The sequence below is a fragment of the Sphaerodactylus townsendi genome, linkage group LG07 (assembly GCF_021028975.2).
Source record: "Sphaerodactylus townsendi isolate TG3544 linkage group LG07, MPM_Stown_v2.3, whole genome shotgun sequence".
Classification (NCBI taxonomy): Eukaryota; Metazoa; Chordata; class Lepidosauria; order Squamata; family Sphaerodactylidae; genus Sphaerodactylus; species Sphaerodactylus townsendi.
Window position 1 is genome coordinate 86520940 of NC_059431.1, and position 25918 is coordinate 86546857.

General features: G+C 41.8%; 1 protein-coding gene across 7 annotated transcripts in view; it reads left to right on the plus strand.

The window, feature by feature from the left end:
- The first annotated feature begins 439 nt into the window (after nt 1-439).
- CNTLN (centlein) overlaps nt 440-25918 on the plus strand; it is a 221399-nt gene continuing 195920 nt past the window's right edge. For 6 of the 7 annotated variants that reach the window (XM_048504015.1, XM_048504014.1, XM_048504017.1 and 3 more), the window contains exons 1-2: nt 441-750; nt 22316-22404. In XM_048504015.1, coding sequence (XP_048359972.1) covers nt 637-750; nt 22316-22404 — 203 coding nt within the window. In that variant the 5' untranslated portion in view covers nt 441-636. Of the gene's footprint in view, nt 751-22315; nt 22405-25918 lie in introns of all 7 variants that reach the window. The other variant, XM_048504012.1, reaches the window with a different exon arrangement.

Sequence of the window (25918 nt, forward strand, 5' to 3'; positions counted from 1 at the left end):
TATATGACTGGCCCAAGGTCTCCCAGCAAGCGTCAACGCCAGAGTGGAGATCTCAGTGGGGAACCCAGGGATTCATGCCGAGATCCTACTTTGATCCTGCAACCACTACACAACACTCTCTCTCCGTTGCAGCGTTAATGTATCGCAATGATAGCAAAAGGCACAACTATATTCGGCAGGATTCAACTATTCTCCTCTTCCAGGACACGCCAGCAACTTCTCGCCACAGAAGAAAAGGCGGGGGTCAGAAAGCTTCTGGCGCGAAAGTTTTTTACGCATGCGCCTTGCGACACGGGGAAATAATAATTAAGAAACCCCTCCCGCCTCCTGCCGCGTGTCCGTTAAACGAGAAACCCACATGGCGTGCTTTTTCTTGCGGTGCCTAGCGCCGCCCGCATGCTTTTTTAGCTCTTGGGGGAAACAATGTCAGAAGGGCTGGGAGGAAAAGGAGGCGGGCGGGATCCTGGAGGCGGCGTTTTATTGGTTCACAAGCCGGTTTTTAATTTTGTAATGGCGGCGGGCGGTTTGTAATGGTTTCTCTACATAGAGAACACCTCCCCCCCCCCCCCATACGCAGCCTATTTCCTTTAAACCAATAACTAAAAGTGCATTTTTAATAGGATCCTAGTGTCTCTTATGCATAGCATGGATACTTCCAATTCCAAGGATCCCGCCTTTGCAGCTGAATCTCGAGTCTTAGTGCTGGAGGAAGAAGTCAGGAACTTGAAAGAGGAGCTGAGGCAGTGCCAGGTTGGTACCCGAGATGGGAAGGGGCAGCAAGAACCAGGAGGGCTCCGGGGATTGGGCGCTGGTCCCTTGGAGCCTGGACCATCTGGCACTCTGAACCCAGTCAGATAACCAGTGCGGAGGGGGAGAAAAACTTTCTCCTGCATCCTCCTCCAGAGTGACAGTTCATAGCCTAAAATAAATCGGGGGATTGCAGTTCTGTAGCACTTTTACTTAGGAGTAAGCCCCATCCACAATAGCGGGTCTTATTTCTAAGCAAATGCGACCGGGCCCCAGTCTCTTGAATTTCCAGCTTCATCCTGTGCTGGCTTGCTCAGAAGTAAATCCCCCCCCCCCCCCCCCCCGAATCTTTCAGGCAGACGAGAAATCTGCAACAAAACTGTAAAATGGGCGCCCTCTTGTGCAGCATATCGTGTTATCAACATACCGCCTTGCTTTAACTTCGGATCGCTTAACTCTGAGGAAATAGACTAGAGGTGGGAAAGGAAGTACCAGAATAATTAAAAGCCATTAAGTAACCATCACAGTTCACATCCAGATGGATAGAAGGTGCACCACAGAAAGGAAACAAATAGTTGAGCAAATAGCCCTGGAATCACTGAGGTGATTTAACCGAAACTACATACTGTCCAAAAAGAGGGAGGGAGAGAGAGAATCACTTGCTAACAGCTTGCTTTGCTGTTCAGGTCAAATGATACCTAGCGGTGATCAAAATGCTCAGCAAGCCTGTAAAGTAGGCCAATACTGGCATCCCCTTATAAGGGCAGGGTTGACAGATGAGAAAGTTTGGCTTATTTAGGCTCATTTTATGAGTCTGTGAGCAAGAAAAAATTGAAACTGAGATCCTGGATCTCAACTTTCTCTTTTAGCCACTGCACTATAGTACACTGGCTCTGCTAAAGTTTCATTTCTTAGAAGTCATCCCCCAGACGCACTCTCCCAACAACTAAGTTTCAGATTTCAGACTTCCTTTGACACTTGGTAAATACATAGCATTGGTAAATTACAAAATTCTTATACCATGTCTTTTACTACTATTGGTAGTAGTGTAACTGAAGATAGTTAAGTATTGTAAAATATGCATTGTTTTAGCCACTCTATTTATTTGCAGGCTTATCTGTTTAAAAGGTTTATGTCTGGCTTCTCAATCTCACAGTTTCTGAAATAGGTGATTAGTAAATGCAGAATTTAAAGAGAAACATAAAATGAGCATGAAGCACTTGGACTCAGAAAGCACCCGTGGAAATGAAAACATCCAGTTAGGAGCAGTGACACAAATACATTTTAAAAACAATCACCAAATGCCTGGTTGAATTTTTAAAAAGGCCTGACTGGCACCTAGAACTGAGATCAGCAGACAGGCAAACAGCTGTTTGTCTAGATACTACACTATGATGGGTAACCAACCATTTTATTTATAAAGCTGAGGCATCTGAAGAAGGGCTTCAGAAAATATTAATTCTTGAGCAGGCTCATATGGGATCAAGTGTTCTCAAACAACATAGTTTTGAATCATTTAGGGTTTTAACAACCATGATTGTGTCCAGACAGAAACAGGCAAAAATAGAAGACCAAGAACTGGTGAAACATGACGGTTCCAATAATTAGTATATGCAGTCACTATGCAATCTCTGCACAGTCACCAAAGGCTGTACTGAATTATCAGTGGTGACTTTGGGTGATATCTGCTTACCTGTCTGGTGTTTGTTCTCTATTGACTTCCATCTTATCCCCCAACCTATTTCACATGTACATGAAACCATTATCTAAGTTTTGGTGCAAGATGTCATCAACACATTTTATTTTCAGATAAATCAGGTGAACTAATAGATATTCTGAATTGGTGATTAAAAATGGTAATAGGCTGAATTAGAGCCAATTAACTGAAGCTCAATCTAGAAAAGACTGAGGCACTGCTGGGTACTAATAATGCCAATCAGGAATGGAGACATCATTCTGTTTTAATGATGAAGACATCATTCTGCCTTCTGAAATCACCACTGCTGTCCTGGTAGTGGTGGAAAAGTGCCATCATGTTGCTGCTGGCTTATGACAACACCACAAGGTTTGTGAGGCAAGAGTGTTTGCAATCAAAGTGTGCTTGCCATTGCCTGTCTTTTATAACAACCCTGGACTTCCTTGGTGGTCTCCCATCTAAGTATTAATCAGGGTGATCCTTCTTAGCTTTTGCAGTTTAACTAGTCTGGACCATCCAAGTTATGGTACTGGTGGTCTACCTGATATTATCGGATCTGTGTTTATTGAAAAAGATTGAAGTATATTCTTTAGCACATTTATTTAAGTTTGGCTGGTGTACCAGCCGCAGCCTTTCCTTGAGAAACACGATCTGGCCACAGTTACTTATTCTCTGATTCCATCTATAAATCTAATATACTTAATGTTCCTTAAGGACAACTAGAGTGGCTTTTTGAATTCTTAAAATTAATTAGACATGATGTGTATTCTTTACTTTTGAACATTCATTTTGTCTATTACCAGACAATTTATTTGAATGACTCCAAGATCTAGCAGTGTGAGAAAAAAATGCCTTTGTTAACTCTCTTCACTTACTGTAATTTTATGAATCTTGATCATATCTTTCAATTGCCCCCTCCAAATTAAAAATCCAAACTTTTAAAATATAGATGTTCGGAGTTCCATTATCATTTCAATCCCTAACAAAAGTACATTCAAATTTGTTAATGTAGCCATGGAACTGTATTGATTTCAAAGTGGGATCTTTTTAGACAAAAGTATTTACACTGTAGGTAAATATTTAATTTAATATTTTATTAATTTAGAAGATGTGTTAATTCATTTCTTGTTTTTAGATAACTTTGCTTTAGAACTGGTCTTTATTGAATAAATGCCCTATCTTTCCTTATACCTACTCCACGAAAGTAAACAATCTCAATAAGAAATACGCAAGTGTAATAGTTATTGGTCAGATCAGGAACTAAAAGTCACCTACCTGATAGCAATAGTGGTGATTTGCTAATCCCCGTCATCTGCTGTCAAGCTGTAGTTGCAACTACATGAGCTATTCCATGAAGCTATTGATGAAGTTTGTTCTTTACAGTTCTTTTTGTTTTTAACAAAGGAAAGAAGGGTTTTTAAAAATGTTCATAGTATTTTCAGTTTCAAGCAGTCAGAACACACAAAGTTGCATTATAGTGTGTTAGGCCATTGGGCTGCCCTGTTCTGTATCGTGTACTGTGGCTAGGAATGCCAAACTGCTGCATGCCACCTTTGGAAGTGTTGGGGGCAGGCCAGGGGGAGGATGTGATAGTGTGTCAGCTGAATGATATAATTTTTGACCAGTTCTGATACTGAGTAATGTCAAGGACTGTGAAAAGCAAGGACTGTGAGAAGGCCCAGCCCATGGGAGAATGCCTACTAGAAGTGTCTGACTGTAGCTCAATGCTCCAGGGCCTTGAGTAGAGGTCTTTCACATTGCTTACTATCCGATCCTTTTAACTGGAGATGCCAGGGACTGCACTTAGGACCTTCTGCAAAGTGAGATAATCTGCCACTGAGCTATAAACCAACAATTTACCATGACTTGTAATAAGTTTTGATATTGGTTTTAAATCATGTTTGGCTGCCCAAGCAGTCCTGTGGGGTGTCAGGAGGTTCTTGAGGGGCTCATTGAAAGAAAATATAGCCAGGCCAGAAATGAAGCTGGGAGGGTTGGTGGAAGGATTGTCTGTGCATTCAAAAGATGGCCAGGGGCCTGAGGGAGGAGGCTGGCCAGCAGATGAAGTGATGAGGGGGCCATAGAAACCCAACAGTGGTGATGCCAGGCTAGCAATACTAGGCCAGTAAGAAGTGGTTTGGCCAACCAGGCCACCAATATTGGGTAGCTGGCCAGGACAAGGCAGAAGGAACCAAGAGAGATCCAGATGCATGACCGGATAGCAGTGCTCCTTCAGGAGCACTCAGCGGTCCCCAGGCCAGAAGTGGGGCTGGAGTTGCCCCTGGTAGGTATGCAAAAGACCAAGGACAAGCCTCAGGGTCCAGCAGCAACTGGAGAGGCAGGGCCAAGAGAGGACATCAGGCTGCCTGAGTGTTGTTTGGCCAGCCTGAAGGTCTACAAGGAAGCAATAGGCAAGGAGGTGTGAAGAAAGCCATGGAGATGTATGGGGAAAACCATTGAGGACAGTTCTGTGGGAAACAGCAGCATCCCCCTCAAATCACATACCCAAGAAGCCAAGGAGGACAATCAAATGATGAGGAACCCAGTTTGAGGCTACAAGTGATGGTGACCCGGCTATATTAAAGAGAGAATTATCAAGCTGAAACTTAAAACAATACAATTTATACTTTAAAAAACCCTGATTTTATGTGTTAAAAACTACTGAACATAATTTAACATCTACCATTTAGGAATGTTTAGTGTAGTTACTCTTTTCTGTATTTTTACTAAGTTTTGTGATATTTTTTCGAAGGTTGGCTGACCATGACTATATACAGTATTTTAATATGGCTGCCTTACAGAATTATGGTCCATGTTTAATTTTCAATCCCTTTTATAATAATTTGTAACAGTGAACTTGCCCTTTTCAGTGAGCTTTTGACTATGACCTTAAGTTCTCTCTCCGGGGTATTCACAGCCAATTTAGATCCAATCAGCGAGTATCTGAAGTTAGGATTTCTTGTCCCAGCGTGCATCACTTTTAAACTTACTGATTTTTAGACTAATCTTCATTCTGCTGGCTGCTTAAACTGTTCAGAAATATCATTTTGGAGTTCCCACATATCTCCATGCTATTGTGCCATCCTGAATAATTTTGTGTCATATGCAAAGCTGGCTGTCTCACTGTCCTCCCCCTGACTCCCTATCATTTATGAATAAGTTAAATAGCATTGGTCCCAATACAGATCCTTAGGGGACCACCCTGTTTTCCACGAATTTATCTGGGACAGATGTTAAGCTGACTGGTCTGTAATTATCTAGATCCCCCTTGGATCTTTTTTAAAAAATTGATGCTACTTTGGCTAACTTCCAGTCCTTTGCTAAGGAGATTTATTTTAGTGATAAGTTGCATATTTTTGTTAAAAGATCAGCATTTTCACATTTGAGTTTTTAGGAACTCTTGGATGAATGTCATACATTGTTGGTGACTTATTTTTAATTTATCAATTAGTGTGAAAACTGCATTCTTTGTACTCCTCTCAAAACATCTTTTTGGGTACCTAAAGTTCATCTAGCTAAGGCCTGCAAGACAGATCATAAGAATTATTAGCCTATGAATTTGCTAGAATATCTGTCCTAATCATTTATATAACCCAGTTTTATCCAGGATTTTATTTTTGGCTTGGAAGCAATATCAAATATTGAGATTTGTTCTCTGTTTTGAGATTTGCTGTTTATTTTATATGCATGATATAGTTATATGGTTGCTTTTAGCTGGTTGTCATTATTTGATATGGTTGTGTTGGTGGATTGATTCTATGGTGGATATGTGGAGTCTTGATGTTTACTGTATGTTTGTATATTACAATGTTGTGGCTGATCTGACAGCATTTAGGCTCAGGACAGTATACAAATAAACAATTGCCTTCAGGAAACTGGCAAGTGGTTAGCTATAGGTTAGTTGGCATGTAACTTACCCATTTCTTTACATGCTTGTATTTGTCTTCTTGGGTTTTTTTTTTAATATGCTTAGCCAGTTGATTGCTATATTTATCCTTGACTTGCCATGTTTTAGCATTATATTTGATTTAGCCAATCTTTTGTTTTTCTTTTATGGATTTGGGAATGACTTCCCTTGCAATTCCCTCCCCCCACCCAGTTTTATAGGGTTTTTTTTTCTTTTGTTGTGAGAATACTGCCTTCGAAAATAATACCATATTTAGTGGTGGACACCTTCACATTGTTGGAGTCATGGCTGCATGGACCCTTGCCACCTCAAATTGAGCACCTGCCCAAGCAAGTTGGTGTTGCCTTCAGCAGCATCTTCCAGAAAACTGGTAGCAACTGATTTGTAGTAATAGCACAACTGTTCTTCCAGGCACTATAATACTTCTGTAGTAACATATTTAACAGAAGGGAATATGTGACAATTTGTACTTCTCTTTCCAGTCTGGAGGCAACTGAACAGAGCAGTGATGCAGTTGGGGTGGTTCTCCATGACCTGGTGGCCTCCACGCTGTCCTGACATGTGCCCTGTTTTATAGAGGCATCTGGTTGTAAAACAGGATAATGGAGTAAATGGATCATTGGTCTGATCTCAACCTGTTATATTTCAATCTCCGGAAGTGCAAACTACAAAAGCAGTGAGTCCCACCCCCCTCGCGTATGGACAGCGAAAACATCAGGATTTCAACATCAGTAACCTGCAGACCAGCCCTGGTGTTGGTTCTTATTCTTAGAAAGTAAAAAAAAGAGGACTATAAGTCTTGAAGAAGGTCTAGCAATAAACTGCTAGTGATAATGTACTGGATAGTTTTGCCAACTGGGACTATATTTAATCACTACAATATAAGGAATTAATGTTAAAATGGCTAAAAAATATAACCAGATCTTAATCCTAAATGAGGGAAGTTTGGCCATGTATCATCAAAGGTTGAATTTCTGGTGTATCTAAAATAGATGGGTGTGAATAGATATGCACATTAGATTATTTGGAAAGTTTATTAAAATATAAATAAGCTATGATCTCTGTTTTTCAGCAGAGGTCTGCCTCTGCTATTGCTGTTTTCAAACATGGACTGGTTTATGTATGCTAGGGTTGCCAACTGCCTGGAGAAAAAGTATCCTGAATCTTTAGCAGAAGCTTAATGAGATATTATTAACTTCCATGACCTGCAAGGCTTCAGCAGCCCAGTTCCACATATCTGTATATTATTTCCCAAGCATGCCCCCATCTGCAGATATCTAAATTCACAGATCAGGGCCACAGTTGCACTAAACAGATATTTCTGCAAACTTGGGGCTTCCCTTAGATTTGCAAAAAAAAAATCTGACTTAAAAAAACAATTGGGGGGTTTAAATTCTCGCCACAATAAAAAAGCATTTTCCTTCAGTGGGGCTTCAGTCATCTAGGCTGGTTAGTTCTTGCCTCCAGTAGCACAGGCATGGCTCTGCAAATATGTATAGCATCTTGTGGACTCTAGGAGGCCAGCTCCTTCAACCTAGCTAGCCCTGCGAGTGCAGACACTCTTCTGTAGCTCCCTTATATACATAGCAGCAGTGCCGTAGTGGTTAAGAGCAGGTGCATTCTAAACTGGAGGAACCGGGTTTGATTCCCCGCTCTGCCGCTTCAGCTGTGGAGGCTTATCTGGGGAATTCAGATTAGCCTGTGCACTCCCACACACACCAACTGGGTGACCTCGGGCTAGTCACAGCTTTTCGGAGCTCTCTCAGCCCCACCCACCTCACAGGGTGTTTGTTGTGAGTGGGGAAGGGCAAGGAGATTGTAAGCCCCTTTGAGTCTCCTACAGGAGAGAAATGTGGGATATAAATCCAAACTCTTCTTCTTCTTTAATAGAAAGAAAAAGTAATGTAAGAGGAGAACACTACCCAAAAGAGTATGTTCACAAAGATCAGAGACCACTCCTGATCCCCCTCCAAGGTATAGAGTACCTGGATGGAGCGGGGTCTGAACTTATTCCACAATGCTGCTAGGTTCAGTCTGGCAGTTCTTCATGAGCTCAGGAGATCTGGCGACACAGTTCTTCATTAGCTCAGGAGATCTGGCCCAAAATGTGTCCTCGGGATTTTGGGGCCTTCCAGACCATCTGGAAGTTCTGCACCAGTCATTTCATTTTGGCCCTTCACTGTTCCATCCCCCAGCAAAAAATCCTCTGTCAGTGAGGAGTTTTCCTTATAGTCCTTTTTCCTTTAGGACATGATCAGGAGAATAATTCTGCTGCCACAGGCACCATTTGGAGAGGGTCCATAACTTTGGACCTCCTGATCCAAACTTCACCAAACCTGGGTGCTATCATCAGGAAAGTCTCCTAAAGATACCCTGAAAGTTTGGTGCTGCTAGCTTAACAATTTCACCCTGACAGCAGGCACTTCCCAAATTGTCCCAGATTCTCCTTTTAAATCCACCCCCTTCGGCATGGATTTAAAGGGAGAATCTGAGGCCCCCAGTTTAAACATTGAAAGTGATTCTGTTTCAGGGTGGGAGATAATCCACCCCAAAACAGTATCACTTTCAATGTTGTTTTAACTGGGGACCCCAGATTCTCCCTTTAAGGTGGATTTAAAAGGATAATATGGGCTCCCTAGTTTAAACACCATTGAAAGTGATACTGTTTGAGCATCACAGAGGCCACCCATGGGGGGGGGAGGGCGCAAAACTCAGATTTTGCACCGGGCTCCATTTTCCCTAGCTACGCCTCTGCCTGGAGGGGAGGGCAGAAGGGGCTGCAAGCTGGGAGCCCAGCTGGTGGGGGGCGGGGGGCGGGGCAGGGCAGGGGAGTCTGCTGTCTCCAGCCTCAAAGAGCTGCTTTTATAAGCACTGAGGCCAGGGACGGAGCTTGTGGAGGTGTTGCCACGCCCCCGAACCCACCCCATAAAAAATCTATAGCTATGTCACTGGTCTAGGGACAGATAATTTGTTGCAGGATCTTGATTTGAATCCTATGCTGGATAAGACACCTTGACTAAGAACACAGAGAATTGCCCAGGGACAGTTTCTTTATCTTGGGGGCATGATCCAGCCTGTGCCAGAAAACAGGTGGTGAACGTTCTGAGTGCACAGGAACCTTTGGCTAATGGTTCAGAAGGTGTACCTCCTACTGCAGCCTAATTTGTTCTCTGACAGGTTGCTTAACTGGGACCAAAAAAGAGAAAAACCAATGTTTCTTACTACTCATCAAAAGGGTAAAAAGTCAGGGGAAGGTTCAAATCGCATCCTCTGACCTTGCAGAACACAGGTGAGAACCTAGACAGATTCAGTAACACTAAGTGTACCTTCTGATTGAGGAACACATAGAGAATCACCTCCAGGGCATCACTACATCTGGAAGATATCTATCACTATCATGTGGTGTTCCAGTACAGACTCGGAGTAATGGTTTATGTCAGCCCCATCCTTCTGACAATGCCAGTTGAATGCATTTCTGTAACGGGTATATGTAATCTGAAATCATAACTGTTCTTTGCCCTAATGTTAAATCTCTGTTCTCAAGCTAGCAAGTAATTCTACTACTTTGTGCTTGAAGGGAAATACACCCAAAGGAAGCAGTGTGGCACGAGTCAGGTGTCTGAGGGGCTTTGAAGGTCAACATGGCCAGAACAGAGGCTTTGTGTCCTTCTGATACATCAATCACTTTGTAGGGACTGTTACTAGACCAAACCATGGTGTGTGGGGGGCTCTGCTTTTGAAGTGTGTTCTCCTAGCCATCCTGCTAACCCTTGGGGTGCCTAGCAATGTAGTGCCAAAATGAGGTGCTTACCCACAAGGGCAGAAAACCAGTGTGCATTTAACCTTGCCTGCATCACCCTTGCAAAGTACTTGCCTCACCCCTTCCTAAAGGGAGTAAAGGGAAAACAGTGCCTACAAACCTGTGAAGCCAGTTCCCATCTCCAGCCCTGGTCTACACATCTCCATAAAACAAAGTACAGCCACCTACCAAGGAAAGTAATCTTGTTTTTCTAATTTCTACTAACTTCTCCAAAACCACCTTATTTGCAGTGCCATTGTCTTACAACTGTGATTAAGTCAGCTGCCTGCCATCTTTGGGCACTCCCAAGCTTAGCCAATTAAACCAAGTGCAAAAGCTTTTAGTTTAACTATCCAAATACTTAAGTGTGATGTTGCTTTTTGTCTTCCCCAGGAGGACAATGACCCTCCTTTGTCCAGGAAGATTAAGCTCTCTTAGCACATTTAGAGGGCACGGTCTTTCCTGTAAAATAGCCATCCACCTTGCACTCAGTGCCCAGTTCTTCTGATTGAGCCTAGTTCAGTTACACAGCCTGTCAAATTATCCCACTTTCTTGGAATCCAGTCCAGTGCTGGACTCCGCTTCTTGGACCCAAAAAAACGAAGGGGGGAATATGATAGAGGTTTATAAGACTAGGCATGAGGTAAAAAAATGGATATAGAGCTTTTTCTCTCATAGTACCAGAAGTCGGAAGCACCCTGTGCCATTGATAGGCAATAGGTTCAGGACAAACATAAGGAAACACTTCTTTACCAAACTAGTAACTATGTAAGAAAGTGCTGCAAGTCCCTACCAGCTTATGGCAACCTCAGCATAATGAGAAGACACTTTACAGTGAAATTCTCAGTGTCTTGGAAATTCCCATGCAGTATCCGTATCTACTCTTACCTACAGTCAAACAATCACTGAAGGAAGGAGTAATTCTACCTCCGCTTTACATACATGTTTATGTGCTGTCAAGTCGCAACTGATTTATGCTTGCCTCAACAAGGGGCTTTCAAGGCAAGTGAGAAGCAGAGGGAAGGGTTTGCCATTGCCTTCCTCTGTAGAATCTTTGTCTTTCTTGATGATTTCCCAACCAAGATGGAGGCTCGAGATAGAATGGGCAGGTTTTGTGCACTGGAGTTGCCAGCTCTGGGCTGGGAGATCTTGGGGTGGAGCTTAGGGGGGTAGAATTTGGCCAGGAGAAGGGACCTCAGGAGGGTATAAGGCCATGGAGGCCACCCTCCAAAGCTGCCAGTACTTCTAGGGCAGGGGTCTGCAACATGCAGCTCTCCAGATGTTCATGGACTACAACTCCCATCAGCCCCTGCCAATTGTAGTCCATGAATATCTGGAGAGCTGCAGGTTGCAGATCCCTGCTCTAGGGGAACTGATCTCTGCTGCCTGGAGAGCAATTGTTTGGGAGATCATGGGAATGGTTTGAGGGCCGGTGAGTAGAAAAAAACTTTCCTGGAGTGGGGCAGGTAAGGTGGCCAGTGTTCTTTGGGAAAAGGAGACATTTTGCAGTGACACGCACACACACGCACGCACGCACACACACACACACACACACACACACACTGGTTAAAGCACGAAACTAGGATCTGGGAGATCCAAGTTTGAACCCCCAGTCTGCTGTGGAAGCTTCCTGGGTGGTCTATGGGCCAGTCTCAGCCTATCCTACCTCACAGGATTATTCTGGGAATAAAATGGAAGAGAGGAGAATGATGTAAACTGCTTCGGGGAGTACAAGTGATGTAAACAAAATGTTACATAGTGAGATGGCCAGCCAGCCCGAGGAAGAAAGTAAAACTTGAGATTAGCAGAGCCTAAACAACAAACCTGGAGATATCAAGATATTTTTTGCCTTTTTCTTCAACATCACAGAAAAGCTTAGACTTGGGGAAAGATTTTGTTTATATCTTGCTTATACATTTTCTCTGTGCTGAGATGCTGTGATCTTTTGCTGATCAGCTGTAGGCTCTTAGTTGTATCTATTCATTGCTTATTAACTAAAATATAGCATGTTTTCTTATATTTAATGGAAGTTATTTAGTCTTTGCAACTACTTCGTGACTACAGAAAAAGCTTTGGCTCCTGCTTATCATGGTATAATAGAAAAGAAAGAAGAACTGGTAATATTTCTAACAAGAGAGGTCTCCAAAATTTCCCTTCTTATTCTACATTGACTACATTAACGATGGGATTCTGATTTTTTTACAGAAGGTTTGACTGCAGGCCATCCGACTGTAATGCTGTTAATGGCTTTCTGGTTGCATAAGAGAATAACTCTTACTTGTGAAAGGGAATGTGGAGATAAAGAGGTAGACTTCTCATAGGCCAGCTGAGTAAATAAAGAAGTCATTTTACCATAAGGTCTATCAATATCTACTAGCAATGTTAAGGGAAGGGAACCTTTGTATGCAGAGGTAGCAAACCTCTGAATTCCAGCAGCATCATGGGAAGGTTTTGATCTCTATGGCCTGTTTGTTGGCCTTCCAAGGCAGTTGGTTGGCTGCTGTGTGAAACAGGATGCTGGACTAAATGGACCACTGGTCTGATACAGCAAAGCTCTTCTTAGGTGTAATTGTAAGCTTTGTGTTTATCCATTTTGCAAAAGACTTGGTCCTGCGCTGCTGTTGTCGCATGCGAAAAGTCAGTCCCAATTACAGTTTCCAGCTTGTATCATCCGAGGGCTCCTATGCTAGCAGTAGCTATGTGACCAGCAGAAATTTAGCAAGTGAAGTTTTTTCTAGCACACAGTGGTAGGGAAAAGTTCATCTGCCGAATATCACACAGTTATTAAAGGAACAGGAGCCCAGCAGGAAAAGGTTGGTAGCTCTGTTCTCAACTTATCAAGGAGGAGGGCCTTTTATAGAGTCACCATACTGGAATATAAAAGTCAAATCTTTAACTATGTTCTGCCTGACAGGCACCCCTGATGTGTGAGGAAAAAAAAATAAGAAAAAGTTCTTATTTCCTTTCGGACTAGTTTTACCTTTAAAAAGTAAGATGAAAATGAGGGCACTATTGGTCCAGTATTGGAAAAATGAAATCATGCTGGCTCCCAAACAAATTGTAAACTTTTGTCGTCATACTATGATATTTTTGTGTGAACAGAAAATGTCTTACCAGAAGTGTACTGGTCTCAGGTTTGATTTTGGCTTTATGTGAAGTTCTCATGGTGTGAAGCTACAGTGCTGCTTTCTTACAATGTTACACTGGGAAAAAAACTTTTGGCCCCCTCAGTTATTCATATTTTCAGCCCCCTCAGTTACTCATATTTCAGCTAGATGAATGAGTAAAAGTGTACAATGGCTTTAATTTCAGTTGTAGCCAACTGAATTTCCTTGTTAGTTGTTAGCAGCTGTTAAATGTCTTTGTACACTCCCCAGACATTCCCAGTTTTTTGCAATGACACACATGGATAGAGATAATGTATAGCTAAATGGTGACTTCTAAGCTCTTTGCTGTTAGGCAACTTTCTGGCAACTGAGTTAGGATCACCTTGCAAAATTTCGGTTATGGAGTACTGTTGACCATGGTTGCTTTTGTGTTGGATTTTTAATTTCTGTACAAGAAATCACGACATATATATTTATAAACAAATACATTGTAATAAACAGTCCATATGTATTTTTTATTTCTAGGTTTCACAAGCATAAGCAAACCAGATTTTTTATGGTTGCCAACTTTGAAAATAGTTTTAAGCTTTAATATATATTTAATCTGCAAGTCTGTAATAGGGGATGTTGTTTTGAGGGAAAGCTTCAGTTGCCCATTTCTACTCATTATACTTCTGTTAAAGGGACAGGACATTTTCCCCCTGTCCAGTTCAGTTGGAAACCCTATCTATGTGCAACAAGGAAGTGACGCTATTACTTCTAGCAGGTGTCTGCTGTGATCAAAGCTTATGGAAAGAGGAGTTGTACTGCTTCGTCTTACTTATTAATTCTTATTAATTCCTACTTGATTATGTGGATCATAGTATGTCGTGAGTTGTATGGATTCTGAGGGGCATCTCATCAAATCTACTGGCCTGATGTACATTCACTGGTATCAGCTGAAGCCCTGCCTCACCCTGGCAGCCAGTTTAAATAACAGTATGTTTAAATAAAAGCTGTTTAAATAAAAGCATGTATCATGTCAGGGAGAGAAACCCATTTCACTGTGATGTGCCTCTGAAGATGCCAGCCATAGATGCAGGAGAAACGTTAGGAGCAAAAACTACCAGACCACGGCAATGCAGCCTGGAAAACCCACAGTGGTCAGTTAACTCCAGCCATGAAAGCCTTTAATTATACAACGTAGCTGGGTTTTTTTTTCTGAAAGTGTACAATCTCTGTTATGATTACTATTAAAAGATGGCTTTTAATAATGCCTATGTGCCCAATAGCTGCCAGTTGTTCATTTGAAGAGCAACAGGCAGATTTGAATTCAGCTTCCCCTCTCAATCTGTACTACTGGTGGTTTTTCTGATCAGGATGATGTGTACGCATTCAGCAGGAAGTAGCTGGGTTGTGCTCATGGTACGTTCTCCAGCCAAGGATATACATTCATACAGAAGTCTTGTCAAAGGCTTTCACAGCTGGATTCAACTGGTTCTGGTGGGTTTTCCGGAACAAGATCCCCCAGACCACAGCCACACAGCCCAGAAAACCCACCAGAACCAATACAGAAGTCTATTTATGTTGCCTGTTATCCCTAGCTGGATTGGGGTCCTCATGCCTTAATTCCTGAAACTATAATAAATGTTATCAAGGATATCTTTCCACCAGTAGCGGGATTTTAGATATATGTTTATAGAGTAATTATGAACAAACTGACCTTTGTGTTCGGGTTCTGTAAAATGATGAATATTCAGCCGTCCCCAGGAATGTGTATGTTCTCTTTCTGAAACAGATGAATATCCAGCCTGAACCTATTGGGAGTCGTATTTGTCTTTGATGCTATATATTTGCAAATGCAGGCTTTAAAAATATGGAAACTTTGATACAAAATTGATATCAACAAGGACCACCTCAACAGTAAGAGCATAAACTCTTCAGTGCTCATATTTCTTTCAGATTTTTGAAGATCTCAAAGAAATTGAGCTTTTTAGCAGAAGCCATTTGACGTCTGAAGGTGCTTGTTCGTTTTGCATACCATTCTTGACGTTATTGCCCAAAATATGGCAAAATGTCCGCAGTATTGTCTTTGTTATTTTTGCTGTAACAATTATTTATTGGTATCATTTTCATTATAACATACCTGTGAGCTTGAAATGTGCTGGAGCTAGAGACCTTTCAATAAGAATTTGCCTTTAACTATACTTTATCGTTTTTTAGTTGAAAAGAAGACTGTGACAAAAAAAATCTCCTTATTCTACATATATAGTAATCTTTGTTTTAAAAAATTCTATATACTTCATGTATGTTGTGGATGTTCTGAAGTTTTATTGAGCTAAATTAGTTGTTTGTAAATTCAAAGACTCTGTGAGGGGATTTCAGCCCTACAAAATTCCATTTATCCTAAGGATTATGGTCATTTCAGTCCCAAATCTATACTTTACTTTTCTAATACTTAAGTTTCATGTTGTTGGTGATGATCCCAGGTCTTGTATCGTATGCGCTTTGTAATCATTCCTTTTTGCCTCCAGTTTTCCATTAGTTTTGGTCGATAGCTTTATGGGTCTAATCAGTAACTATTTTGCCAAAGCTGCAGTTAACATATTTGCAAATATGACCCTTCCACCTCAAATAGGAGGGAGTTTCTTGAGAAATGAGTTGTCTACATTCGAGTCGGTTACAGAATGCCTAACAGATAAATCTTCTTTATATAGCCATACTAACTCTCAAGGAGAATGTGCCAAGTATGTGTTTGGCTATGCTGTATGTGTCATGGGATTTCACATGCATTCCTATCTTCAAAACAGCTTTGAAATTTACAGACAGATGAACACTATGCAAATGCTGAGCATCATTAACAAGCAAGTTACAATGGTAGATTCCCATCGGTCAGACTGATGTTCTGACCGTTATTTTGCACTCTGTTACCTTGGCCTGTGATCAAAACAGAAACCCTGATTTCCTGAATTTTACTCATGTAGAAAATAGCCATGTGATCTCCTTGGGAACTTTATTCATACAATGAACGACAGATTTTTTTTTCCTGTTTACCTTTGCTTTTGACTGGATTTTATTTATGCATACTGAACCTTTCTGAAATAGTTCAATAAGGCTACTAGTCACTTGTTTTACTTATTTTTTTTATGGTCCACCTTTCACAGTGAGACTCGAGGCCGATTACAGAGTATGAATAAAAAGAAGGGGGAAAAGTAATCATTATAGTATAGGACACTGGATGGATGATGCAACAGGACTAGAAATACCAAATTGAACAAAGTGAGCAATGTTGTGACCATATAGTGTGAAGTATATAATAAACAATACAACAGGACTAGGGATACAAAATTGAATGCAACGTGAAAAGCCAGGTCCACTAGGTCCGCACAGTGGGTGCAGTGCAGACTGTGAGGTTACAAGGGTACAGGCAACGCTCTCTACTCTTATATGAAGGGGCTCTTCTGGACCATTCTGTCCCTCCAAAGATCATTTTCATTACAAGAATGTCCCCCTGAACTTTTATATTCTATGCATTTTGTCGATTGACAGTATGATAGCCTTCCTGACCTTTTCAAGCAGGCCTTTCTACAGAGGGAGAGCCACCTGAGAAAATGTACATTAGTTGGTGGTTGCTAATCTTACTGACCTGTATGGAAGAACCTTTAAAAGTTTTTGTTGAGATAACCAAAGTATTGCATAGTTGGAGGGGGGCAGTCCTGCTGGTGTGAGAGTCCTAGTGTTATTATTTAAATTTTTTTCTCTAAAGCTTTTTAAGAACCATAGCTTCTGGTTGTGAACACTCCTCGGGCTCAATGAACCTGAATAAACTGAGAACTGAGAAACACTTAACTCTTCACAGCTAACCAGTGCAGTAACAATACTATCATTACCCACTTTTTAGAGAGATCTTCAGCAGTGTCGGTTGGCAATCACATAACCATTTTAAAGCATAAGTTTAAAAGGTTTTTGCTTAACCATTCTGAAGGAAAATACCTTATAAAGAGGTTTCATTTTTTCAGATTTTCTTCAGAATCCCAAGTTTTTCATTTCAAATTTAGGAAGATGGTGAAAATTAAAGAAAAAAATTGTTCCCCCCCCTCCCACCCCCAACTTGGGTATTTGCTTATCTATATGCTAATTTAAACAGTTAGTGAAAAAACATGCCTTGTCCAAAGACTACTTATTATTATTCTTATGGTTTCAGAAGTTGGGGAGAGGGAAGAAAATGTATGTAGAGAAGCTAAAAGGTCTGATGGATGTGCTTACTATCCTGAAAAGGCATTCTCTTTATCCAGTGGAAGTTAGCTTGAGCTGTCTTTCTGGTTTAATTAGGAGGTCTGCTTCTCTCTAGGAAGGAGAAATGCATGATGGAAGTTGTTTTGATTGGCCAGCTGAAATTCTAGAGCTCAGCATATTTTTCTGTACTGCTGTGTTCCCCTGAAATGCTGGAAATGTTTCTGTGAGTTGCTTGGGCTTTGTTTAATTCATTTCCTTTCTTGCCTGTTGACACAAAATTCCCTGGAGAGTTTTAGTTCAGGTAACGCTCTGAGCCAAACCCGTATAAGTTCTTCAGAGCTGCTAAATCTTGTACTGTCTAGCCATATCCTGAGTTGTGAACGAACTTGTTTGCTTGTACTCATGGGATGTCATGTAGAAAATGCTATATTTACTAATGTGGTATTAGAAAAACTGTATTTTGTAATTCTGATCTGAATGGAATTTTTAGAAAGCTGAGTCATCAAGCTATGTGTGTATTTGGGTTTAAGGTAGCCTAGACCAGTAATTCACAGATTATCTGGTGGCGAACCTATGGCACTCCAGATGTTCATGAACTACAATTCCCACCAGCCCCTGCCAATTGGCCATGCTGGCAAGGGCTGATGGGAATTGTAGTCCATGAACATCTGGAGTGCCATAGGTTTGCCACCATGGTCTAGACCAGGGGTAGGGAACCTGCGGCTCTCCAGATGTTCAGGAACTACAATTTCCATCAGCCTCTGTCAGCATGGCCAATTGGCCATGCTGGTAGGGGCTGATGGGAATTGTAGTTCCTGAACATCTGGAGAGCCGCAGGTTCTCTACCCCTGGTCTAGACTATCAGCATCCTGTGCTATGAGCAATAAATATCTAAAGACCCGTGTGAGCGTCACAGAGGAGAATGCCTGTTGTGTCTTAGTATGATTTACTGATCTGTGCTTTTCTCAATTAGCTTCTTTGCCTCATTTCAACAATTGGATAATTCTGCTATCCCTGTCTATTGTTTGTGATGTAATTTAGCAGAATTGTTGTCTCATCGGCAGCCTACTTCACCAATGACTTTTGCAGGGGAAAAAAAACATAAGTGAGGGAAGGTTGGATTCCTTTGAGGTTGTTTGTTCCTGTGCTGACACATTGTAAAGGTAAAGCTTTCTTCTGTAAGAGTGACATGTGCCTTATATTTTGATTCAGAAACCAGGGAGCATCCATTCCTGCTATGGTTGAAAATGCTTTTCTTCGCTTAAGGGTGTGCTGATAAGTTTCAAGAAGGCTGGACAGTCCCGAAATAGTGACTTGATCTCTCAAATGCGTGTTTACAGTTGTCTTTTCTTAGTATATGTTATGTGTGCTTTTGAATATTGCATGTAGGGATCTGTTCTGTTCCTATTACAGAGCAACCATATTCAGTAGTCACAGGGATCAGAGGCTGAAGTGTTCTGCATTTCCATATGTCTCCTAACATGACGATGATGAAGTATAATTATTTTCACTCTTGACTGAAGCACAATTCCATTGTCTCTCTCTTTCATAACTGTCACTTTTTCAGTGTGAGGCCTGACCTGCAATCATTGCAGATGCATTGCTGCTTGGGGAAGAGCATCTCACTTTCAATATAGCTCCCAAAGCACTCTAAATATTTATGTTTTAAACATCTTTCTTTCCAGCCTCCACATACAATCCCAAAGTGAGCCTTCTTTTTCTGACATGGAGTAGTAGTGTGAGTAATTTTATTTTTAACGAGGAAATTTGGGGATCTTCCAAATGACATCTGTATTCTGTCCTGTGCATATAAGTTCTCAGCTGCTCAAGGTACACTTCAGCTGACCTTGCTGTGCCACTAACATCCCTGGAGCAGACAGAACAGTCCTTTGGTACATTGAAGATTGATATATCCCAGGCTTTGACAGCTGTAACGTTAGGCTACTGTGCCAATTTCAGACTGGAAGTGCTGTCTTATTGGAGAGGAAATTATTTTGCTTCCGAAACCATTCACAGGACTATCTTGTCGAAGTTTTTTAATTGTGCAGTCAGCTTTTTTAAAGGCTTTAAAACTGTTTACTGTGAAGATTGGGATAATTTTCAGTCCATGTTGCTACTGTTCAAACAAAATCTACAGAATGAAATGAAGTCTGTTAAGTAGGATAGATGTTGGATTTAGTTAGATAGTCAAATACGTTTAGTGCTGAGTATTATTCTGCAGAGGCGGAGCTACAAGGAAGCAGGGGATGTGTGCGTTGCACCGCATGCGCGCCTGGGGGGCAGCAAAAATTTTAGGGCTTTTAAATTTTTTTTAGTGTTTTCCAGTTTGTGGCCTGCAGGGGGGACAGTTTTTAGGCTAGCAGCACCAAAATTTCAGGAAGTTTTCGGGGGACTCTCCTGATCATACCACCCAAGTTAAGTGAGGTTTGGTTCAGGGGGTCCAAAGTTATGGACACCCAAAGGGGGTGCCCCATCCCCCATTGTTTCCAATGGGAGCTAATAGGAGATGGGGGTTATACCTTTGAGGGTCCGTAACTTTGGACCCCCAGAACCAAACTTCACCAAACCTGGCTGGTATCATCAGGAGAGTCTCCTAAAGATACCCTGAAATTTTGATGCCGCTAGTCTAAAAAACTGAAAAAATACTAACAATACAAAAAACACAAACGAACATGGGGGGGGGGGCAGCAAAACCCAGATTTTGCACTGAGCTCCATTTTCCCTAGCCACGCCTCTGTATTCCTGTATTCACTGTAAGAACCTGCATTGTACAGTAGGCTAGATCCTAGTGGGATCATGAAGAACTGAGGGAGGGAGGACAACTGACTTTCCTGAAAATCTCTTCCTTCAGATCTTCATAAGAGTGGCTTGAGAAGGTTAACTTCTTTTCTCGCCCCATCTTCTTTAACTGACTCTCTGCTTTTCTTAAAATACTGTATCCTGGAGCATGCTTCATTGTATTTGGGATAGAAGGAGTTCTTTTTCCCTTTTTTATTTACTAAGTCATTTGGCATACACTGACAGTCTCTTGAGTACGTGGAAAACGAATTCTTTATCTGCAAATAGTGTGATATTGCTGCTTTTGTGACTAGCATGAGGTCCAGCCACTTTACTATCCGATATGGTGATACTATCCAGGAGCTTGTCTGCTTATAAACTCCCAAGCGTTTGCTGTTTTGCTTAAATGTAGAATTACCACAGACATCCTGAAGTGGTGAAATATTCAACTGTAGCATATGGGTAGATAGTCCAGCTTCTGTGAATGAAGAAAAAGTTAGTGTGGCTTAAAGAAAAACTTATACAGGGACAGGATGGCAAAAGGAGTTCCATGAACTGGTAGGCAAACTGAAAATGGAAACCTTATTTAAGAAAGGTAGTAAAATTAAGTAGTGGGGAAGCCTAGTGCCTTTGTATACAATAAGGATATGCTTTATACCTGTCTGAATGGGCCAGTTTGTTCTTCATTTCATTCCAGAGTTGTCTGAGCATAAGGAAGAAAACCTTCCTTTCACCACCTCTTACTTAGAAGAATTGCTAATTTGAGTTCCATTTTGCAAAGACCAGCACAAGTAGCAGTGAAGGGGTAATTTATTAAAGTGGTAAAAGCTCTTAGTGGCAATTTGAAAGAAGCCCTGAGACCTTGAATATGGTTAAATCAGATTACTTTATTGAGGAAAATAATAAACTGGAGCAGTAATATCAAACAGACATGGACAATATCAAACACTGGAATACTCACATTAATATGCTTAAATGTAAATATGCAAATATTCCAAGCTAGCAGTAGAGCCCATTGTATGAACAAATTCAACAGGCTCTAGGAAACAGTTGGTGAGTTAATGGTGCCCTCTGAGGGGGACAACAACTCCTCCTGCCTTTCCTCCCCACTGCACAATTTACCACAGATAACGAAAACCAAGTCTAATTATTCAATGAAAAAAGCTCCTCCCCCACACACAGACAGGGTCACCTAACTTTGTAAACAGGCTCCCCTTTCTCTGATTTCTACCCCCCCCCACACACAGATAGGCTTCCCTAACTTTGCAAATGGGCTCTTCTGGCTCAGCTGCGTGTTGACAGAGTTCATCTCGTGTTTCCAAGCAGAAGGTTCTTCAGTGTTTACCACAGGGACCTTATCCTGCTAGGGAGAAGTACACTTAGGGGAGAGGAGGAAAAAATGGCTTCTTCCTGCATTTCCCCTCCTTTTCAAGGATTGACATTGCCAGTGAGAAGCACACCATGGGGGGAGGAGCAGAGTATGGCTTCCTGCAGCAAGGACTGCTGGGAAAGACAGTCCATGCCTTTCTGGGAGGAGCTGAGATCTGGGCTTTCCTGGATGGCTAAGGGCTACACTTCCCAGCATCCCTTGCTTTTTCTGGTTTGTTGTTGGAAACACCTTTCTCAATTATATAGTAAGATAACCTGCTAACTGAGATGTTATTAACTTCCATGACCTCCCCTTAAGGCAGCAGAGTATATGCTCTTGGTAGGAGATGAACGCACAGGAAGGGGAGCTTAGGGCTCTGAATCAGCCCACCTGTGTGAGCATTTTGTTTGCTGGGCTACATTGTTGAGAGAACACCAGTGAAGAGTTGCACAGATAGCTGTACAGATTTCGCTGTTGATGTATCTTATTGACATAGGAATATGATCTTGATCTAGCAAAAATGTTCTTGCTTAAGCCTGTGTAAAGGTAATTGTGTTTCGTTTTAAAGCTATTACTTTTCCTCTTCATGAAAGAGAGGATTCCTGAGCTATTGAGTGATTAGGTATTGCAGAATAACTAGACTTTTACTGTCCAGTGAGTTTCTTTAATGTGTTCTGTTTTCTATTTGCATTTTAAGGTTGATAAAGAATTTGTATGGTCTTTGTGGAAACGTCTCCAGGTCGCAAACCCAGATATTACTCAAGCAGTAAGCTTAGTTGTGGAAAGGTAAGTATGAGAGTTTTTTAACTGGGGTTCTTTGAACAAGTTTCACTTTCCTAGATGAGTCAAAACTGTTTAACTGCCATCCCAGGAGAGTGGGATAACTCGCTATGGCTGTGGTCTTATGGACACTTTCCTGGGAGTAGGCGTCAATGGATAAATGGGATTTATTTCAAAGTGTTTCTGCTTCTGATTGATTCCTAGTTAGCTGATCATTCAAAGAATTTAGTCATACTGGAATAATTGATTAAAGATGACAGGTAAAAATACAGTTAAGGCTGTCGTCATATTAAAGATCTCTTTATGATTTATTACATGAATTTAATCAAGGGATAAATAATAAAATCTGAGTAAATTCACATATGGAGAAACCAATTGTATTCCTCTAGCAGAATGGGAAAATGGCATGCTACAGGCTTTTTTGTATTAGATGATATGCACATAAAATGTTATGGCTTAGATTCTAAACCTGACTGGTTTCCACATATCCTGTCCTGTACTGTCCGCTAGGCAGTATGTTCATCTAGCAGTAGAAGTTTCCTTTCAGTCGGCCCAAAAGCACTTAGCAGCAGAGGAATGCATCCTGCAGGGTAGGACTGCCTCCATAATGGGCAAAGAGTTGGACTAACAATGGTAAGGCAGAGGACCTGGTATTTATATCCTGCTCTTCTATTCAGGTTTCCAGCAAGGTTTATATAAAGCAGGACATTGCAAAATACAAAATTAAAATGATCATGGAAAGAAATACAAATGTGCTTAGCAGCCCAAAACTTCTTAAAAGTCTAGAGTGTTTTCTTTGGGTGAATAGAGATAAATATCTCTTTTGATGAATTAGTGCAACTCTGCAAATCTTCAAGTACTTTTATTAAAAGTAATATTCTGCGTTATTAATTGTACCATCCTTTTAACTTGAAGGTATTGAATTTGATGATTTACGGCACTATCCTAAGGGTGGTGGGTGAATGTGTTTAGGAATCTGACTGACCCTTATGCTGGGGTATTTCTCTGGTGCGAATCAAGTGCCAGGCTCTGCACCGGCATCATTGGAAACAAATCACAGGGAGTTAGTTTGCACTGTGATGCTTTTCAGCCCAAGAATACCCCACAACAGAGGTTCAAAACTGAGCTAAGAAAAAGGCTGTGCAGTCCATGGGTGGCCATAGAACAGAAAATGAAAGTTTCTCCTACTGCCTCAGCAATGCCCATGAGGCCTCAAACCACCCTGGATGTTAACTAAGGACATGATCAATCATTCCCTCCAGTAAGACACAGCCAACCCCCTCCCCAGTACCCAATTATGCCCCTCTCCCAGCCTTACAAAAAAACTCCAAGCCAAGACACCCCCTAACTTATGAGGTAGGGTGCGTGGCACCGGACATAGTCTGACAGCTCCCTGCCCTGCTGATTTAGAGTGAGCATTGTGGCATCTTGGTGGTGGGAACAGCACAGAGAGAGCACTTAGCACTACTGGGTGAGCACTTTGCACAAACACCCAATAGGGAGAGCAAAGTCCACATTCTGTGGCTGACTTGTCTCAGTTCTAAACCCAAACAGATACTCCATCTTGTCAGCCAGGACTCAAAGAAGTGGCTGCGCACTGACAGGTAAGCAAAGGATTATTCGCCCCGACCTTTTCATCCCTTCCCTTCATCTTGGGCCAGGAGCTGCCCTGGCAGTACTTTGGACTTGACTAGGCCCAGCAGCCCAGTGGGGGGGGGGGGCATTAGGTGTTTCTGGCCCCTCGCTTCGAAAGGAAGTCCTACAATGACCAAAGTGCCGTCTCTCGCAAAGAGGGTGATGAAACCGTGGAGAGCTACACATCATCTGCTGTTGTAAGAAAATAGCCTAAACTGACTCATCTCAAAGCGTCACAATAGGGCTAGCAGCAATGTACCGCACTTTCTGGAACCAACTGCAAAAGTCACATTACCCTGTAGCAAGACCTGGGTACTTGAGCACAAACCAGAGAAAGACCACAGAAGAATGAAGAAGCAAAATACTCTTGGGACTTTAGAATTACAGACAGATAGACACCTTGGCACACACAACACCCAAGACACTTAACAGTGGGATTGAGAAAAAACATGTATTTTGGATCATAGATGTTGCTGTGCTTGAAGTTGGACAATAGGGTAGAGGGATGCAAAGAGCTGGGAAAAGAAGATCACAAAAATACAAGGACCTGACCACAAATTGAAGTTGAACGATTGTGGCAAAAAAGAACAACAGTAATCCCACTAGTAGTCGGTGCTCTTAGGAGGACTCCCCAAGAAATCTTGAAAAAAACATCTGGAAAGCTCTAAACTTGGACAAGACATCAGTCCACCATGCTGCAGAAAGCAGCACTTCTAGAACTACACATATTCTCATAAAATTACCTCTAATATCCCTCGTGTCCTTGGGAAGGGACTCGATATTCCAGAGATGAATTCCAGACACTTGTGCTGTGCTGTTATGTATTATAATAATAATAATGTAATCAATAATAATAATATGTACCCACCAATAATATTCTGCCCAGTAATTCCAATCGCGACAAAGTGTTGAAACATAATACACCAGACAGTCCCGCACCATTGATCGAGGGACAAGAAAGTGACCATCGCTCGACACTTAGCTTAGTCCCTGAGTGACTGCAGAGTCATTCAAAAAAAAATTACGACAAGGTCACTTCAGATACCACGATTTCCGCCAAACCCATCGAGAACTTCAGTGTCTATGGCACAAATAGAGCTGAGATGCGTCCCAATTAGTGTCGGGCATACTGGCATTTACGTCCAAAACACTAGAGTTGTACTTAGAGCATCTTGAATTGACAAAATTAACATCTATCAAATTCAGAAGGCAGCCTACTGCCCGATCCAGCACAAATGCACGTACAGTACCGATACCATTTACAACTTCCTAGGCCTCTAGGTGAAATTTCGATTTGTAATGAAGGTAACAATATAATGAAGATCTGGTACGCTGTAGAAATCTAATAATAATAATAATATTGCCGAGAGGCTCTTCACAGCCTGCCGGAATCATAAGGTGAACTGTGTGGTTTCACGGGCTGTATGGCCATGTTCTGATAGCATTCTCTTCTAGCGTTTGCCTGCCGCATCTGTGGCTGGCATCCTGGCTGAAGATGCCAGCCACAGAATGTTACAAACGCTGAGAGAATACTGCTCATTCTACAGCCCGGAGGGACAACCAGGCTCCTACAGCACCCAAATAATAATAATAGTTGAACTCTGCGCTATTCTGCTTATTTGGGTATGAAGCAGGTGGCATTGTCCACTAGAAATCTCTTGCCACCAGCATTTGCATTGGATAGCTCTCTTTCAACTCAGGAAAGCAATGCTGGTCATTTGAGGGGAGGGGTTGCATCTAGCACTCTAGCGGTTGGGAAGGACTGGGTGGATCCCAGAAATCACAGTTTCATCCATGTATGCTGTGAATGAGCATGAGATATCTGTGGAGTTCGGGCTTTGCAGAGGACTGTTGGCCAAAAGGATTAGTTCCATGGCTGTTGTAC